A 21,081-nucleotide genomic window follows, 5' to 3' on the forward strand; every position below is an offset into this window, starting at 1 on the left:
TGGTGAAAGTCTAGTTCATAAACAACACTTACCTGTTAAATTTTGACAGTGGGTTAATGATTGCATTCATTTTGACTCAGTGACAATATGAATGAAGGCTTTCTTATTAATGAAATCAATTATAATTTACATGAAAACGAATTTTCTTGACTGGCTGGCAGACACTTCTGAAAACTGGCGAAAAGGACTTCCAACTACCACCAAGTATAGCACAATCTTGCACGCATGGTAAAGCATAACATTTTGAATGCGTATTTGAAAAGTTCTGATGATGTTATGCTTCTTTTGTTTTGCAAATTGTTTAATATTATTCTTGACTCTGGTATTTTTCCAGAGATATGGAGTTAAGGAGTGATTTTACCATTGTAGGTGATGTAAATGACCCTGATAATACAGATCGAGGCATACCTATAAAAAGTTATTTTTATTAATTAAACTCTTTACAATATAATAGATCATATATTCTCTCTGATTTTCATTTACCAAGGGGTAAAAATCTATATCGTTGTGTAAAGCGTAATTTCTAGAGCTGTTATTGCAGAAACTGATCAAGAATAATATTAATGGTAATTATTTGAAAAGTTTGCATAATATGTATGATGAAGCAAAGTAAAGTGTAAAAGCTGCTAATAAACTTTCCAGTTTTTTGCAGTTTATATGTCTGACAAATATGCTGGTCTATATATACACTTGCTGATGATTTGAAAAACTTATTAAGAAATGAGAACTTAGAAGTATTTTTAAACTCTTTCTGCTCCGATATGCTGATGATACTGTCGTTTTAGCAGAACATGCAGATGAGCTTCAGTCTGCATTAAATGCTATGCTAGAATATTGTAATGTTTAGAATATAAAAGTGAACTTTGCAAAAACAAAGGTTATAATATTTTCTAGGGACAGGAATCGTAGGGAAGATCTATGCACCTCAATTTTCTTCTTGATCAGTTTCAGCTTAAATTTTACAAAATTATACTGAACCTCAAGCAAAGCACTCCTAATTGTTTCTTGCATATCAGACAGGATTTTCTTGCATATCAGACGGGATTATCTACCGTTTACACCGGTGCTTACACCCCTCATGTAAGACAAGTCGCGTGCTTTAAAAGACGTCATTGCCGCGCTCCTTTTATGAATGAATTGCGTTCTTATCTGATTAAATAAAAAAACAAACTTTTTGTTAAATTTTGTTTTGAAAACTATCTAGAATAATAGAAAATGGTCTAACTAAGAAAATAAGTCCGACCATAATATCTTTTATTGGGTCATTAATGCTGTACAGACGTTTAAATTTAAGAGTTGTTTACGTGACGTCATAATATAGCGCCAAACAGCGCGTGCAAAACAGAACGTAAATATATTCTGCGCGCTGTACAATGCAGTTGCGTAGCAAACAAGGGTGTTCGTTACCATTTTTCTTTGATAATGAAATTAAATCAAATTTTTTTTTTTCGTTTTCCGTGAAATATGGTATATATTTTCACTCAACATGATAAAATGCCACATACATGTATTTTCAAGAGCCGTGACTTTTCACTCGCCATCCCGGCTCGTGAAAATATGTGACATTTTATCATGTTTCGTGAAAACATATTCCATATTTTACGAAAAACGAAAAAATATCCTCTTAGTATATAAATTCTCCTGATTGAAAAACACTTATACATTAAGCCTGGAAAAAATAAAGAAAGAAAGAAAAAAAAAAGAGAGAAAAGACGGGGCTTTTGCCTTCTTTAATGTTCCATTTAATTTAAGTTTATTTCATCATCTGCCGTTTTTTATTGTCCCTTTTATTTGCACTTGCGTTATAAGCTCCTTCATCTTTACTTGCTTTTGTATTATAATTTTCGTTATAAGTTCCGGCATATTCATTTTCCTTCATACTAGATATTATTTTCCTCTTTACTAAACATATCATTATCAGTTCGTTGATTTTCATTTTCTATCTCCATTGGAAATTTTGTTATCAGTTCCTGCATTGGAGTTTTCCTCTATATTAGAATGTTCGTTACCAGTTCCTTGATTTTCATTTTCCTCTACATTAGACATTTTGTTATCAGTTACTGCATCGGAATTTTCTTCCTTATTAGAATTTTCTTTGTCAGTTACTGCATTTGTATTTGTCTTTGTATTTAAATTTTCGTTATCAGTTACTGCATTGGAATTTTCTTCTATATAAGAATTATCGTTATCACTTCCTTCATTTTCGTAATCATTTCCTGCATTTTCATTTTCATCTGTATTAGAATCGTTATCATTATCTGTACTTTCTTTTACCTCTGTATTTGAATTATCAGATTCTAGAGATGAAATGATGTTATTCTGTTCCTAAAATGTATAAAGAACATACCAATGATTGAAAATTCAGAAATTTTTCGTTTATGTAATAAAAACAACATTCTAACAATATCGGAAATGTTTCTATATAAACAAAGAAGGCCCGAAGCGTGCATTTTTCTACAGCAATGCACTCGCCGTTCTTATATTATCTCCCTGTGTATTTTCACATTGGGGGCGCCATTTTGTTTGAAAAATCTGATAAATAAAAAACATTTTTTGTCGAATTTTGTTGTGAAAACTATCTAGAATGGAGAAAATGGTCTAACTAAGAAAATGAATCCGAACACCAATATTTTCAATACTTTACTTAAAGCTGTACAGACGTTTAAAGTGTTGTTTACGTGTCGTCACAATGTAGCGCCAAACAGCACGCGCAAAACAATCAAATCAAGTACGCTATGTTAATGTCGCAAACGAGTTAAGTTTTACATTTATTTCGCTTTTAATAACTTGTATTTCGCTTGAAAAATTATAGAGTGAAATAAAATAAACAAACAAAGTTTTATATTCGTTATTCTCAAAATGTTTCTACACACGGTAGATTTAACGACAGTTTTTTTTTCAACCCACTGGAACAGCCTTTAAAGAACGTTTCTATTGGAAACTCTAAGGCGAAATCAAATTTAACCACCAAACATAAAGTCCAACTTGATAAAAATAATTTAATTTTTCTTGACGAGTAAGAATAGAAACATATATTAATTCTTCGTGCATTATATAGAGGATATTTGTTTAGTTCAGTGTAAGATCTGAATTTATTACATGCTTTTCGGTGGTTTATAGAAATATATCAGTGGTTTAAAACTGGTAATTTCACTGTTTGAAACAGTGAAATTACCACTTTGATAATTTCACTGTTTTGAATTTAAGCCCCTTATACGTTGTTTCAGTGAAATACCAGCGTGCACAGTACTGGGTACCAACTTAATGACGTGACATCGTAAATGATGTCACGTTTTATTATTATTTGGCGCGCTTTTCATTCAGTATTAGATTTAATGTCTTTTTAAAACATTTATTTGCATATAATAAAAAAAACATGTGTTAAGTTTAGTGTAAGATCGAAATATATTTCACCTTGTGAACACCAAAAGCTCATATTTCACTCATGGCTGCACTACTCGTGAAATATACGTTTTGGTGCTCACTCCGTGAAATATATTCTGATCTTACACTGAACTAAACAAATTTATTATATACTTATAAATGAAATATTGAGAAATATTGATGAAATAAAATGCGTATTTTCATTTTCCGTATTTTCACTGTAAAAATTTATTTTTCACTGCAGTGAAACATATTTTCCGTATTTTCACTGGTGTCTTGCCGGACTACTTTCTTTTAAATTCTGCCAGTATACAAAATTTAAGGGAAAGTCTTTTACATTTTAATGTCAAAAAAGAGAAAAATGTATATAATAAACAGAAAATTCAAGTTTTTTCTATAAATATATGATTTATTTTCATCTTGTGGCATGAAAATTACCATATTTCACTCGTGGCTACCGCCACTCATGAAATATTTATTTTCATACCACTCGATGAAAATAAATCATGTATTTATAGAAAAAACTTGAATATCCTCTATATATTTCACCGAGTGAGCACCAAAAGGTATATTTCACGAGTGGCGCAGCCACGAGTGAAATATGAGTTTTTGGTGGTCACAAGGTGAAATATATTTCAATCTTACACTAAACTAAACAAATTTTCTTTTTATTACATGCACAGAAACGTTTTAAAAAGAAATTAAACCTAATACTGAATGAAAAACGCGCCAAATAATAATACAACGTGACGTCATTTACGACGTGACGTCATTAAGTTGGTACCAAGTACTGTGCACGCTGGTATTTCACTGAAACAACGTAAGGGGCTTAAATTCAAAACAGTGAAATTATCAAAGTGGTAATTTCACTGTTTCAAACAGTGAAATTACCAGTTTTATATCACTGATATATTTCTATAAACCACCGAAAAGCATGTAATAATGTATAATAATGCACTTTTTTCGTTCAAATGCTTTGTAATTAATCACTCAGGCCTTCGTGATTATTAGACGCCGCTTGCAAGCGGCGTCTAGTAGATATCAGTGGCGTAGCTTCCTTTAGGCACTGTAGGCACGTGCCTACACTTTTTCCTCAGAAATGAAAAATTAAATGATTACAAAAATGCAATACAAATTTAAGGGTAAGGGCGGTAGATGTGTAGGTCCTAATTTTAGAAAATGACCTGTCACCTTATTTGAAAATATATCGAGTTTTATTTCATAACGAAAGTGTTGCCGTGTTATAAAGTTATTCTGTGGTAAAACCTATCAGAGACACCACGGATAAAGTTTTTGACAATATAAAAGTTTTTGAGCCCTTCGACTCAAAATATTATAAATATTACAAGTATGCACGACCAGGATATGCCATATCTAGATATTGGTAGACTGCTAGCTTTATACAACTGATGAGGAAACTAAGTGATATCTTTCGAATGAAGCCTTGACATCTTGTCTTTTATATTCTCTTCCATTCTTAAGATATTCATGGTTTAATTATGTTTACGTTATTCTGTTCAAACTGCATCTCCGTCAAATTTTGAGCACAAAACACAAAGTAGAATTGAAACCTGGCAAGTTCATAAAGTCGCTTTGAAGTAAACGTGAAACATAATCTGTGTTATTACAGAAGTTTTTTAAAATGTATTTTAATGATATATACAAGTTATGTGTTTGAATACACATCAAATTCTGCATTAATTAGCGTAGTGGTGGAGAGTTTGCTTTTAAAGCTAGCGGTGCAATTCTTTTTTTTTTATTTATACTTAGTTGAAACTTTATTTATTCATTAAATTGCACATAAAGTAACATTTACAAACATTTCACAACAATGTAATCCAGACAAGTAAAACAATACCTCAAGTAATTTTCAAAATAAAGATACAAAAATGTTGCGTATAAATGTAAGCTCTTTGAAAGTACAATTAAAAATAAGAGAATAATTGATTTTTGAATTATCACTATAGAGAGACATAAGTAACTTATGGAGAAATATTAGAAGAAAGGAAGCATGTAAGGAAAAACATGATTGAAAATATCCGATTTTTTAGTTCTTAAAATAAACATGTAAATGAATATGAGCGTTCTGACATGCCAAGTTCATTCACACTGATAGGAATTCTTACAATTGCGAAATAGATTTTTGAACATTCTGAAACTACTTCGCGCGAAATACTCCATTCAAATTACAAAAAATGTTTGATAATAAAAGTTCTTCGGAATTCTTTTTCTTTCATTACTGTTGGTAACGTACTTATTGAATTACTGGAGGTGTAAGTTTGCTTTGTCTTTACTTTCTTTATATGTTTTACTCACGTAAACAGTCATATTCTATGTTCTATATATGTTTCACCATAAACAATAAAAAGTGGCTTTCATTTATGAATTATTGGAGCATAAAATCTTATTGAGAAAATGTATTCGATGCTGTTTGTGTGACATAAGATATTTCATCATCAATTGGTATTTAAATACCGATTGTCCGGTGTAGCAATGTGTTATTAGGGGTGCTTTGGCGTTCGATCTTCTTGATCATTGTTTTATTATTTTCTAATTATATATTTAGACAACCTTATTTTGAATTTTTAAATTTTGATATTTGCTTCAAAATTTGCATAAATTTGTTCTTTTTAAATGTATAATTCTGAATTCGTATATCATTACCCCAATGGTGTTTACGGAAAAAAGCTCTTTTTGCCAAAATGTTGAGTTAGTGATATACATGTATTTAGTATTGTCATCTTTATATTGATGGAAAAATGTATCGAAAATGCAGCAAAATTATGAATACTCTTCCTTCAGAACATGCCTTAACATACGCCAGAATGCAGCTATGGCAATGTAGTATTTCAAAAATTTTCGGGGGAGCATGCCCCCGAACCCCCCTAACACAAATGCCTACACATTGGTTTCTTTCAAGCTACGCCCCTGGATATGCATTTGTCCATACAGCAATGGGGAAAATTGATTTTGTGTATTTTTTTGTTTTAACAAAATCACACTGTTCTCAAATTTTCTAATAAAAATAGCTTTTCTGATGTACAACATGTCACGGAGCTTTAAGGGATTTGAATAAACGTCTAACTGAAATTATAATGCCATGTTTGAATCTCATATTCTTTTTATCATTATCTAATTTTATCTACATTGGCTCGTCGGAACGATTTTGTGATTGGTGCGGCCAATTTGGTTGGTTTTAGCCAGAATCTAGGGGGAGTACGGGGGCATGCTCCCCCGGAAATTTGTTTTATTCTAGGATGCTCTCAGGGGCGTTTCCCATATATTTGGCACAGTTTACAGCCTGCCGCTAGTATATGTTATAGTAATATGTCAACGATTTTTTTACAGATTTAAGTGCGTCGTAAGTTTTAAGGGTGACATTTAAGGTTCGCATAACGGACGAACAGGTGTACATAAAAGATGAATACATGTAATTGATATTTGGCAAATGAAAAATAAACAATAACTGATGTTGTTATAATTCTTTAGATGCATTTTATCTGATAATTATAAATAAACAAATTCAAGACATATTACAGTACGTGGATTATTGTTTAACATAAATCAGACAATGGTATAAGCTTAAATAACAATCGATGACATGATGGAAGAATAGTACAAATTACGAGTTAACAATAACCACTTTTTGTTTAGCAGTCACTTGTATTTTGTTCACAATAATCTTTCACAACACAGAGTCTCATTTTATGTAAATTTTCAAAAAAAAACACATCACCGTCGTTCTCTAGTGGTCATGAACTCATCGGCAATTATACGTAACTTGAGTGAATCTGTTCTGTACTTATGAATATGTAACACCATTAGATTGTTCAAACGTACTTGAGACATTGTCGATCTCAGGTATGTCTTTATTCTTTCTTCTGAGCGCCGAGAATGTCCTGTCACTGGTAGCATTAGTAGCAGTCATTACTAACAAAATCTTTATAAACACAACAACCTCAGAGAACAGTGCTCGTTCTAGCACCGACTGTTCTGACACAAATTTCAAAACGTCAGGTAGAGTAACAGTACTATTTTCTGATTTGTCAAAATGTGAACGTAGCAGCTGAAGCTGCACCTCTAAGATGTCTCGGTTAATATCGTTACCATAGAAATCACAAACAAAACCAAGTTCTCAAGTGTACTCGGTCTTCAAAGGTTTGGCGGCCTTAAACAGTAAATCCTCCACGTTCTGAAGTACGCGATATCCCGGTTGGTCACATCTCTCTTAAACACTGGCCATGGCAAGATCGATTGCTTCAAAGTACTTAATAAGGCCGGAACACGGTTGCCGTATACAATCAATAAAATGTTATCAAGTTCTCGGAGAATTCAGGCATAATAGTTTAAGATATTCATAATGCATATTGCAAATCTCATGCACTGGTTTTTTTTTAGGGTTTTTTTTGTTATATCATAATATATATATAACATTGATGAAAAAATGTACTCACCAAATGTTCGATGATTTTGGTTGATTTGGTTCCGATGGAATTGTGTCACACATCATGATATTTAACTATCTCAAACTATTCATATTAATTAAGATACTTGTATGTGAACAGAAGAAAAATTTAAAGAATTTTTTTACTCATTTTTGGCCGGCCGGACCATCGACGACGGCCTTATTAAATAAACAAGTTTGCTTCTTTGTTTGCTTCTTTAAAAAGAAGCATGCGAGAGGTATTTTTGCTGCTGTAGAAGATTTGTTTAATTCGAAAATATTAAGGGGATATTTTTTCGTTTGAGTGAAATATGGAAGATATTTTCACTCAACATGATAAAATGATAAAACATTTTATCAGTTTGAGTGAAAATATATATACCATATTTCACGAAAAGCGAAAAAATAACCTTTTTATTTAACTTCATTATCAAAGAAAATGTTAGGGTAACGAATCCCCTTGCTTGCTACCAACTGCAATTGTACAGCGCGCAGTAATTTTTGGCGTAAGCACGCGCTGTTTGGCGCTACATTGTGACGTCATGTAAACAACTCTTTAAACGTCTGTACAGCGTTAATTACTGAATTTAAGATATTGGTGTTCGGATTAATTTTCTTAGTTAGACCATTTTCTATCATGCTAGATAGTTTTCAAAACAATATTCAAGAAAAAGTTGTTTTGTATTTATCAGAGTTTTCAAACAAAACGGCGAACGAAGTCCCTTAAAATAAATATGAGTTTTGACTCCGCCCACTTTCATATTTTTATTTCATATTTATTTTTAAAAAATATGAAATATATTTGACTGATATAGCACCATATTTCATGGATAAAATTAAATAATTTGGGATATTTTTGCATAAACGACACAATGAATGATTATAAATTACAATTTTTTAACAAAATAGAATTTATTATATATATTGAATATTAAGAGGATATTTTTTCGTTTGAGTGAAATATGGAATATATTTTCACGAAACATGATAAAATGCCACATATTTTCATTAGCCGGGACGGCGAGTGAAAATATGTGGTATTTTATCATGTTGAGTGAAAATATATACCATATTTCACGAAAAACGAAAAAATAACCTTTTTATTTAATTTCATTATCAAAGAAAAAATGGTTACGAACACCCGTGCTTGCTACGCAACTGCAATTGTACAGCGCGCAGTAATATAAATATTGTCTTATTTTGCACACAATATTTAGCGCTACAGTGTGACGTCACGTAAACAACTGTTTAAACGTCTGTACAGCGTTAATTACTGAATTAAAGATATTGGTGTTCGGATTTATTTTCTTAGTTAGACCATTTTCTATCATTCTAGATAGTTTTCAAAACAAAATTCTACAAAAAGTTGTTTTGAATTTTCAGATTTTTCAATTAAAATGGCGAAAGAAGTCCCTTAAAATAAATATGAGTTTTGACTCCGCCCACTTTCATATTTATATTTCATATTTATTTTTAAAAAATATGAAATATATTTGACTGATATAGCACCTTATCACACACCCGTGCCGATTTTGCGACTCCGTAAATATGGTATTGCACGGCCGTGCATATATTTTGACGTGACGTCATTAGCGTTATACAAACATAGTGTAAAGACGCGCTAAATGTTAGCGTTATACTATAGGCGCGTCAATGCAAAATGACTCTTATTTCACTTTAAACGGTCATTATTTTGGGTATGTGATAAATAGAATATTAAATTCGTGTAAGTTCATTACTGAATGTATTGCACTCGTTGAATAAAATAATATTATGCTCGCCAGAGGCTCGCATAATATAATTTTATTCAACTCGTGCAATAAATTCAGTATTGAACTTACACTCATTCAATATCCTCTATATATTTCATGGGTAAAATTAAATAAAGTATCATAATGAAAGTTTGTTTTACACTTCATTTTTTAAAATGTTTTGAATGATTATATGCCGGATAAATGGACTATTTTCCCTCGGCGCATTAGGGGTACTTTTTCTAAAAGGGAACAATTTATGTTATGTCATCAAACTAAATTTTAAATAAATGATATACACATGTATATATATGTAGTAACAAAATAAAAGTTTCTAATAAAATTCAATAAGCACATTTTCGGTTAATGTTTTTCTAATTATATGGAAACATTTCCTATACATTTTCCAAAACGGGCATAAAGTTTGTTAATCAAACAATTTTAAGTCCCATATTTACATAAAAAATGTTTAAAATTTTTTTTAAAAAAAATCTCCGTTGCGTTATTTTATAGTCATACCGGTTCAAATGTTTAAGGAGCAGCACACTTTCGGTACACGGTTCACTCGGTCATATAATAGTGCATGGTGATATTGTACCTGTAATGTTCACTGTTACTATTTATCGGAACATGAAAAAGTAAAACGCTATTCAGAAAACAATACGGTAATCGATTTATACAATATAAAAGATTAAAACGGAATGAAATATTCACATAGCGCTAAGTAACGTAAATGATATTTTTCGATTTTTCTATGTACCGATTTGTTCACTTCGATGTTAATTTTTCGTTTAAGCTAAGTCGTATTTTGAAAAAGGAGCATGCGCAAAACAATTTTTGTAGACTGCTCCTAATGATTTTACGCTTTAAATGACATTCGTTTACTACAATCAGATAGGCAAAAATGGATGCCGCCAGCAATCAGTCTGAACACTGTGGAGAAATTTGATGACCTCTCCAATAACGTGTCAATGAGCCAGTCCGTTGAAAGAGGTTACGACTAAGGCAGTGTCACTTACTTAATTTGCTCCGCCTCTGTTGAAGTTCGGCTCCGCCTTAAATTGTCGCAAAAATTTAAAATGATGCTCCGTCAAACTCCCCGCAGCGGTTTCTTACCCTGATCAATACAGTAACCGCTGTAAGGAGTTTGGTGCTCCGTATGCTAGCATTTAGTCTTCGTTGACGGGGCAGAAGGGAACAAGGACAACTTTGATCAATATCACTTGTCGAATCATTAAATTACAAGTCACAAAGCCTAAACCAAGCCCATTATCAGAGAGGCGGTTCTTCCGCAACCGTAAACTCGTTCAATCTCCTACGCAGTGATCATCTCCCCTTACAGGATTAGATCTCTGCCATCACAACATTTTCGTCAAGATTTTTGACGATATGAATTTTTCAATTTTTATATTTATTTTAAAAAGTAAACCCGGTTTTGCTTAGGAAATAGATAGAGGATATTGAATGAGTGTAAGTTCAATACTGAATTTATTGCACGAGTTGAATAAAATTATATTATGCGAGCCTCTGGCGAGCATAATATTATTTTATTCAACGAGTGCAATAAATTCAGTATTGAACTTACACTCATTCAATATTCTATTTATCATATACCCAAAATAAAGACCGTTTAAAGTGAAATAAGAGTCATTTTTCATTGACGCGTCTATAGTAGAACGCTATTATTTAGCGCGTCTTTACACTATGTTTGTATAACGCTAATGACGTCACGTCAAAATATATGCACGGCCGTGCAATACCATATTTACGGAGTCGCAAAATCGGCACGGGTGTGTGATAAATAGAGGATATTGAATGAGTGTAAGTTCAATACTGAATTTATTGCACGACTTGAATAAAATTATATTATGCGAGCCTCTGGCGAGCATAATATTATTTTATTCAACGAGTGCAATAAAATAAGTAATGAACTTACACAAATTTAATATTCTATTTATCACATACCCAAAATAAAGAATAAGAATAAGTCATTTTTCATTGACGCGCCTATTGTATAACGCTAACATTCAGCGCGTCTTTACACTATGTTTGTATAACGCTAATGACGTCATGTCAAAATATATGCACGGCCGTGCAATACCATTTTTACGGAGTGGCAAAATCGGCACGGGTGTGTGATAAATATCAATTCTGAGTGCATTGTTGTAGAATAATGCACGGTTTGAGTTCAAATGCGTAGTAATATAATCACGAAGGCCGATAGGCCTGAGTGATTAATTACAACGCATTTGAACGAAAAACGTGCATTATAATACAATAATGTACAAAGAATTGATATAGATCTATTTCCATTCTAATACGTCAAGAAAAAATATAATTATTATTATAAAGTTGGACTTTATGTTTGGTGGTAAAATGTGTTTTCGCCTCAGAGTTTCTAATAGAAACGTTCTTTAAAGGCTGTTCCAGTGGGTTGAAAAAACTGTCGTTAAATCTACCGTGTGTAGAAACATTTTGAGAATAACGAATTTTGAAAACGTTGATAAAACTGTGTTTGTTTATTTTATTTTACTCTATAATTTTTCAAGCGAAATACAAATTATTAAAAGTGAAATAAATGTAAAACTTAAAATAGCGTACTTGATATGATTGTTTTGCACGTGCTGTTTGGCGCTACATTGTGACGTCACTTTAACAACACTTTAAACGTATGTACAGCGTTAACGACTGAATTAAAGATATTGGTGTTCCGATTTATTTTCTTAGTTAGACCATTTTCTTTCATTCTAGATAGTTTTCACGACAAAATTCGACAAAAAATTGTTTTTATTTATCAGATTTTTCAAACAAAATGGCGCCCTCAATGTGAAAATACACAGGGAGATAATAAGAACGGCGAGTGCTTTGTTTAAAAATTCTATCACTCCACGTGATTTTGTCACTATAGACAAAGAAGGAAAAAAACCGGTGTTAAACTGCCAATAAACACTGGTTAGGGACTACTTGTATATGCGGCTTTTATGTTTTCACCCTCGAGTATATAGTTTACAAGCAACAATAAAAAGCATTTTTATTTATATTTTCAGTTCTTATAATGTTTTCTTTTCATACAATACCGAAATAATATCTCACATACACTAACGCCACATATTTGATCCATATCAGTTAATAAATATTTTGACAAAACGGCGCCAATCCGTAAGTAGCGTAATGACGTCATCGTAAGTAAACAACTCATTCATAAACGAGCTGACGTTATTTCATACATACAAGAATGATAAATGGGGCACTGATGTAAACACAATACGTCGTAAGTTTTTTTTGTTGTTGAAAACTTGATAAAATGATGTTTTTTCTTATTATTTATTTTGTCTAACAGTAGGGTGCGAAAATTGAACAGCGTTATACGAAAATCGGCACCAGAAGTTATTTCCGCTTGAAAAAAATAACATTAGTGATCTTCCTTATTTTATCGTGTTAGAATCGAAATAACATCGGCCTGAGAGGTGTATATCGGCTATTTAACACCGGTTTTGTCGTTTTAATGCGAGAAAATTAACCACTCAGGCCTACGGCCTTCGTGGTCAATTCCTACGCATCAAAACTCCAAACCGGTGTTAAATAGCCGATATACACCTCTCAGGCCGATGTTATTTCTTAAATATATCCCAAACTGTGATTTTATCGCTCAATAACATCACTGTTTGCAAACTCCTCGCAGCGGTTACTTCCCCTGATCTGTACAGTAGCAAAGCGTGACGTAACCGCTGTGAGGAGTTTGCACTGTTTGGAGTTCGGATGCGAGAAATTATATCACGAGGGCGTAGCCCGAGTGATATAATGATGCGCATCCGAACGACAAACAGTGATGTTATCCAGCGATAAAATCACCGATTTGGATATATTATTTCGATTCTAACACGACATTAACAAAAAAATGCTGCCGTACCTGCTATTAAGCAAAATTGCGCCTGATTTGTTTCCGTACTTATTGTCAGCGCGTCGGATTTTATAGTGGTTACGTCACATGTATAATGATTACGTCACATGTCTAAATATAGAACGTCAAACAGTGACTCTATTTAGGAAATAGATATCAATTCAGAGTGCATTGTTGTAGAATAATGCACGGTTTGAGTTCAAATGCGTAGTAATATAATCACGAAGGCCGAAAGGCCTGAGTGATTAATTACAAAGCATTTGAACGAAAAACGTGCATTATTATACAATAATGCACGAAGAATTAATATCTATTTCCATTCTAACACGTCAAGAAAAAATATAATTATTATTATAAAGTTGGACTTTATGTTTGGTGGTTAAATTTGTTTTCGCCTCAGAGTTTCCGAGAAACGTTCTTTAAAGGCCGTTCCAGTGGGTTGAAAAAAATTGTCGTTAAATCTACCGTGTGTAGAAACATTTTGAGAATAACGAATTTTGAAAACGTTGATAAAACTTTGTTTATTTTATTTCAGTCTATAATTTTCCAAGCGAAATACAAATTATTAAAAGTGAAATATATGTAAAACTTGCATGACTCGTTTGCGACATTAAAATAGCGTACTTGATTTGATTGTTTTGCACGTGCTGTTTGGCGCTACATTGTGACGTCACGTAAACAACACTTTAAACGTCTGTACAGCGTTAACGACTGAATTAAAGATATTGGTGTTCGGATTCATTTTCTTAGTTAGACCATTTTCTTTTTCATTCTAGATAGTTCTCACAACAAAATTCGACAAAAAATTGTTTTATTTTTTCAGATTTTTCAAACAAAATGGCGCCGTCAATGTGAAAATATAAAGGGAGATAATAAGAACGAGTGCATTGTTGTAAAATAATGCACGCTTCGGGCCTTCTTTGTTTATATAGAAAAAATTCCGATAGTGTTAGAATGCATAATAACTATGGAGGGTTATTTATGCCAAAATTGCATCTTGCTTTCTTACGTTACATCGTGCTTTCTAACTTGTACATCGTGCTTTCTAACTTGTATATTATGCATTCTGACATATACATCTTGCATTCTGACTTTTACAAGTTGATTTCTTACATGCACATTATGCTTTCTGCTGTGTGCGACTTGCTTAATTTTATGTTGATGTCGTTATTTAACGATCAATTATTATTCATTTGTTGGTCTGGCCGGTATATTAATTCAATAAATTAACCTGCAACTGTTTGTATTTGGGTCTATTTACTCAGCTTGAATGACGAATGTCATAAGGTAGAATGCGCATAGCCGAAAGCCGAATGCAGCAAGCATAATACAACGCGACATCTGGTGTAATAATATGTAACACCCAAATTATGCTAACAGGTGGCGCTACAGTTATATTCTCGGTAAAGTCCGTATTGCGGTTCGGATTCAGTTTACCAAGTTACGTCCCTTTGTTTTAAAATTTCCATTTGCACTCATGGAGAAAATATACAAAACGATTTAACCAATTTTTATATTTATTAATGAAACTCTGTAGGTCAAATTATATTTCCAGCTGACAATGACAAGTTGCACATTTCCAAATCAATGGTTTTAGATTTTTTTTTTCATCAACAAAATAGTTATAAAATAGAACAGGTGTTCAACATTGTTCAAAGTGCTTTGGCCATAAAAAACTTCTTATTAAAATATTTCATCCTCTTGAAAAGTTCTTAAATTTTGACATGGCTTATTTCCAATACCTGTGACCATCCACAACATTTTCTGTAAAAGTCAGAATGCAAGATGTATATGTCAGAATGCATAATGTACAAGTTAGAAAGCACGATGTACAAGTTAGAAAGCACGATGTAACGTAAGAAAGCAAGATGTAATTTTGGCATAAATAACCCTCCATAATAACACACACTTTCGGTTCCTTCTATGTTCAATAGGGAAAAATGCGGGTCGTGTTAGAATGTAGAATAATGCACGCTTCGAGCCTTCTTTGTTTATATAGAAAAATTTCCGATACAGTAGTGTTAGAATAATGTTTCAAGACCGATAGGTGTAAGATGTGAACTAAAATAAAAAATAATTTTGGAAACATAAATATTATGAAAATAATTTAAAATTTTTTTAATACCCCTCTCGAAAGAGAAATCATTCAAGTAATTATAAATTTCGGCTCTACGTTTTACAAAAATCAATTTTTTTCTCAATCATATCGACATATTTGAGACCAGAGTTCAAATTTAAATGTCGCTGTTTATTACAGATAAAACATTTTTCAACGATTTCATTGGCGTATACGCCATTTTCACACAACATGTGATAAGACCATCATCAGTGGTTACTGGCCGTAGCGTAGCCAGTAAGGGGAGGTTCGTCCTAAAAATCATTCGAACATTATGCAATTCGTACCAATATTTAAATGGATATATTCTCGGCACATATTGTCGTCAATGCATTTTAAGTAGTATACCAATCATTTCAATTTTACTTGTTATCCAATTTATTTTCCTTCGACCAGACGTTTCAATCTTTGAGTTTCAATTTTTGAATTTCAGACATGGCATTACTTTGTGAATTTATGCATTAGGTTCTACTTTTTCACAAAAATATGCTATTTTATTATTAAATAACGAGCAAAAAGAACATGGAGAAAGAATTGATTTGTGCTTCGGATATTCAACTGTAATAGAGAACATTTTCAATGCTGATTGACTGTTCACATCATTTGGCGGCGTCTTTGATGTGCAGCATCAACATTTAACTTGTATTAGATCTACTACGCATTTGAACTATTCTACAACAATGCACTCAGAATTGATATCTATTTCCTAAACAACCCAGCAATCACGTAAACGATAACACGCGAGATTTCGACGGCGAATAATTAATGTTCTTGTAACAAATCACTGGTAGTTTTGACTGTCGGCAGGGGCAAAATATTTCGGAAAATAACAAGAATTTACGCATGCACATGGTTTCAGGGATATTTAGGGATTTTTATTTTCTCTATTTCACGAATTAAAGTATGCATGCTATATTTTTAGATTCAACTTTCAATACACAGAAGAATATACATGAACGAAATTTGAAAATAAAATAATTAAAATCCAAAACAAAGCTTTGCACTTTGAATTCATTCAAATGCCCTGGCTGAAACTTTCCACTTACACAGGCACGATAAAATATCACGTTTTCTCAAAAATATATTACTGATAATTATTAACATAGCTTGTTATACTTTGCCCTGGAATCTTTGACTTAAAGCGCACAGATATATACATACTATAATATAAACAACAATTTATCGAAAAACAAATAGAGGATATTCAAGTTTTTTCTATAAATACATGATTTATTTTCATCGAGTGGTATGAAAATAAATATTTCATGAGTGGCGGTAGCCACGAGTGAAATATGGTATTTTCATGCCACAAGATGAAAATAAATCGTGTATTTATAGAAAAAACTTGAATTTTCTGTTTATTATATACATTTTTCTCTTTTTTGACATTAAAATTTGAAAAACTTTCCCTTAAATTTTGTGTACTGGCAGAATTTAAAAGAAAGTAGTCCGGCAAGACACCAGTGAAAATACGGAAAATATGTTTCACTGCAGTGAAAAACAAATTTTTACAGTGAAAATACGGAAAATGAAAATATGCATTTTATTTCATAAATATTTCTCAATATTTCATTTATAAGTATATAATAAATATATATATTTTCATATTAATATTTGAATGTTAAACTTGACTTACAGTGGTATTAAGGATGTGCACAATCCTATCTTTAGGGTCATCTACATCAACTTCTAAACCGTTTGGTTCTAAAATGTTCACAATATCTACATAATAGGTATATCTATTTTAAAGATCAGATAATTAACATAATAGGTATATCTATTTTAAAGATCAGATAATTATTCGCTTATCAGAGAATAACATTAATTTATCTAACAACATGTTAATATGTGTCTTAAACAGCATTTCATAGTCAAACTTTTTTTTTGAAAATTTTCATAAAATTTTGACCACTCGTATGTTATTTTTTTCTAAATATATATTTTCATGGCGTTTAATCATTGTGTTGTAGTAAATCTACATAAGATTTAAGTATATGAAAATTTAACTTTTTCTTAGATCTCTTAAAAAAATACTGGAATGCGCTTAAAATACATATTAAATAAATTTGTCAATTGCACCGTGAACAAATGAAACTGTTTTGTAAATTATTCAATCATGAAAAAATCAACATATATTTTAGGCACTTACTGAGAAATCCAGATTCTCCATAGTCTGTATTGGTGAGCTTATTGTTCTCGTCAGTTTCATATTTTTCTGAATTGTCCGTTTTATTTTCGACCGTTTCTAATGGTGAATAATTAGTTCTGTCAATTTCTGTACTGGAAAGAAAACTCTCTGTTGTTTCTTGCGCTAAAGTGGCAACGCTATTTTGGCGATCTTCTCTTTCTTTTGTATTAGACTCGTTTAGCGTTGTTTTTGAATCCGGAGAATTGCTGTCTCTTAGTCTTTTGTTTCTTTTATTGACTCGATTTCTCTCACCTTCTTGGTCTGCATTCTTTCCAGATACTATCTTATTCTTTGAAGTTTTCCCATCTTTATTTTTTTCAGATGTTACAGATCTTACATATTTACTTGAATTCTTTAGTCCCCTCTTCCCTTTGATATCGAAGTCATGAATTTTTGCATTTAAGTTGCCATTAAAAACTCTGCTTTTTACTCTTAAATGAATATTGAAAATTATGAACAGGAATAACAATATCCTTAAAGTTGTCATGGCTGAACACGTTAGATGTCATTTATTTCTTTTCTTTTGTCGAAACGTGTGCCAAAACATAAAATTCATGTAAATGACGTCATGTTTGAATGGCGTTAAAATTCGCGCAGTATTTTTTTGTTCGAAATTTAGTATAAATTAATAATACTAGAGTTAAAATCGTTGTTAGAATGATGTTTTATATAATTATAATACAACCTACAAACTATGAGCTTTTGTAACCGACGGACATGTAAAAATCAACAAGCGTCAATATTTAGATATTAATTCAATATACGTATTTTATCTTTAAAATATGTCAATTAATGTGACATAATGACAGGTGTCAATTTATGTAACACATTACATTAAACTGCTTTATGCATATATTTTTCATACGGAATAGACCTATGTCCGCAAAATTGGCTCAGTAAAGTTGACAGTGTTCTCAGAATATTTATTTTGAAATATGATATTTTGATGGACAATGACAACATTATACGTATATATACACACTGTTGTACAGCGTCCACCGGATATAGCCCCTAAAAACACCGAAAACGAAAGTGGAAAGCTGCACACCGAGTACACCCAAGGTGTTTTAACTTATTTCTTCATCACAACTTCATCGATTTTTCCAAACTATATAAACACTTTTGTGAAGCTAAATGTTTCTGGTTTCAGAGCAATATTTGCTTTTGTCTGCAAATTGAATATTTTTTGTTAACTTGGCGAAAAATTGTAGCGTATTTGTTGACATGTGCGAACGATGTTGATATTTACCACTAAATCAAGCCCAAAACGCATCTTTTTTGTATCAAAATTCGCCATTTAACACAAATTATAGTCATCCCTCTACTTATATTTGAGTTTACACCCTTCAACTCGAGCTGCTTTTAACAAAATTTGCAAAAAACTGCATTGCCTTGTGTACAGAGTCTAGCACAGAAAACAAATTTAAGTGAACGGGATGTAGTAGTTTAATGGATGTTAACGGTGTCTAGCAGTCACATGGTTTTTTTTAAGTATAGTCTTTTTTATTATGTTTAATTGGAAACAATCTCATTTCAGACTAAACATGGATAGATAAGAGGACATACAGAGGTATTTGGTAAATAATTTAACTTTTTAGTGTTTTTGAGACTAATGTACAGTATAGCTGTGTTTAATTTTTATTGTCACCATCTCTCTTGAAACCATCAGCTGAATAGTGTTTGTCGGTATAAGACATGTTGAGGAGTCTTCTGACCAACTCGCTAAATGGAAATGGTCCGAATGGGGATATATTTATTTATATACATGCATAACTTGATAAGCCTCGATTTTTCTAATTACTTCATATAACATAGATATTGGGGGACAAATAAACACACATATAGACTCCATGATTCTGAAAAAGCATCTAATCACTGACAAGATTCATTCCAGAATCTTGAATTAAAAACCAGAAGTTTGGCATTGTAAGGTGAAGCGAACCAATCAACTTCTAAATTTATATGAAATTGATATCTTATCATATTCAGCAAATAAAAAGAAATGCCCCAATCATTGTAATCAACGATTCGTGACCAATAATCAGCCCGTTCGTTTAACGTTCGAGGTAACCATTCCATTTCCAGAGAAATAGAATTCCTTAGACATAAAGTAAAAATTGTAAACGCAATGCTTTGTAATTCCACATTCATTGAACCCTTTCTAACAATTGAAGTAACCCCTTTGTTATCAGAATACCATTTAACCCTTTGATGAGCTAAAACATGTGAAATAGACTGTAGTACAAATGTACTCTGTACACAGCTACTAATTCCCTCCATATAGAATATTTTAATTGATCTTCATCATTCCAAACTCCGTGTGACATTCCATTTAATGTATTGACTTCATAACCTGCATAACCAGAGTTACTCGCATCTGAAAACACAACCTTTGAACATCTTGTGGACTGAAAAATATCCTTAAAATTTAATAAATTTAAGTTTGACTCCCAGAACCGTAACTGATTTATACTGTCTGCTGATAACGATTTATTTCATGCTTTCCAGTGTTTTATTGTAATATATCAGATGATTATATTCTGATAAACCACTAGTGAAATTTATAAAATATAATTTTCACTGTAGCCGGACTATATCTAAATGCGGATGAAAAGAAAATCATAACTAAATGGAATAACAGGCAGAAATAAATGCTGTCATGCGTAAATTTTGCTTCTTTATGAAAAGAAAGTCGATGTCACCATACATCATGTTAAAAATGTAACAAAATTAGAGAAATTTAACAGAACTATATTTCAAAATTGATGATGTGACGTCATGATGTGATGACGTCACAAAGGAGAATGCGCGACGTTACGCGGCAAAATCAGTAAATAATACTTAAAATCACTTAAAAAGCATGAAATAAAAAGAAAATTTATTTGTTTTACATATAAGATTGAAATATATTTCATTCGTGAACACCAGCTATTATATTTTCACTCGTGGCTACGCCACTCGTGAAAATATTGCATCTGGTGTTCACTCAGTGAAATTATATTTCAATCTTACATGCAAAACAAACAAATATCCTCTATATAATATGTAAGAATCCCAATATGACGCCTTATGAATATCTATATATGGAAAGCCATGGCTGTCTGATATTGGTCTTTTTCAATTTATTTAACCATTTGGATAATATATAAGTTCACTTCGACTATATATCTATACTAAGTGCACGTGTCATAATTTGTGACACGTGGCCTGTAACAATTGACATCAAAATTTACTGACCGACTAGACTAGCCACTCTCCTAGCGACAAAATCTCAGAAACTGTTCGAAATGCTTTATC

The 21,081-nt window shown here is 31.9% G+C and overlaps 1 protein-coding gene across 1 annotated transcript; it reads right to left on the bottom strand.

Annotated features, from left to right (window-relative positions):
- Nucleotides 1-1,715: 1,715 nt before the first annotated feature.
- LOC132740892 (uncharacterized protein DDB_G0287625-like) lies at nt 1,716-18,357 on the bottom strand. Its single transcript, XM_060728939.1, has 3 exons — nt 17,746-18,357; nt 17,233-17,300; nt 1,716-2,325 (listed from the first exon to the last, which is right to left on the bottom strand). The coding sequence occupies exons 1-3, from the start codon at nt 18,269-18,271 to the stop codon at nt 1,933-1,935; spliced, it is 987 nt and encodes a 328-aa protein (XP_060584922.1). The 5' UTR covers nt 18,272-18,357; the 3' UTR covers nt 1,716-1,932.
- Between the last annotated feature and the right edge of the window lie 2,724 nt (nt 18,358-21,081).

This window comes from Ruditapes philippinarum, unplaced genomic scaffold (assembly GCF_026571515.1).
Source record: "Ruditapes philippinarum isolate M1 unplaced genomic scaffold, ASM2657151v2 ctg457_1_1_1_1, whole genome shotgun sequence".
Classification (NCBI taxonomy): domain Eukaryota; kingdom Metazoa; phylum Mollusca; class Bivalvia; order Venerida; family Veneridae; genus Ruditapes; species Ruditapes philippinarum.

What these genes read in the sequence shown, in the direction of transcription:
- LOC132740892 (XM_060728939.1), bottom strand. Translation starts at nt 18,271, where the DNA reads ATGACAACTTTAAGGATATTGTTATTCCTGTTCATAATTTTCAATATT. An exon ending in TGGAGAATCTGGATTTCTCA is followed by an intron (nt 17,301 to 17,745) that starts GTAAGTGCCTAA and finishes TGAACATTTTAG; the next exon opens with AACCAAACGGTTTAGAAGTT. An exon ending in TGCACATCCTTAATACCACT is followed by an intron (nt 2,326 to 17,232) that starts GTAAGTCAAGTT and finishes TATACATTTTAG; the next exon opens with GAACAGAATAACATCATTTC.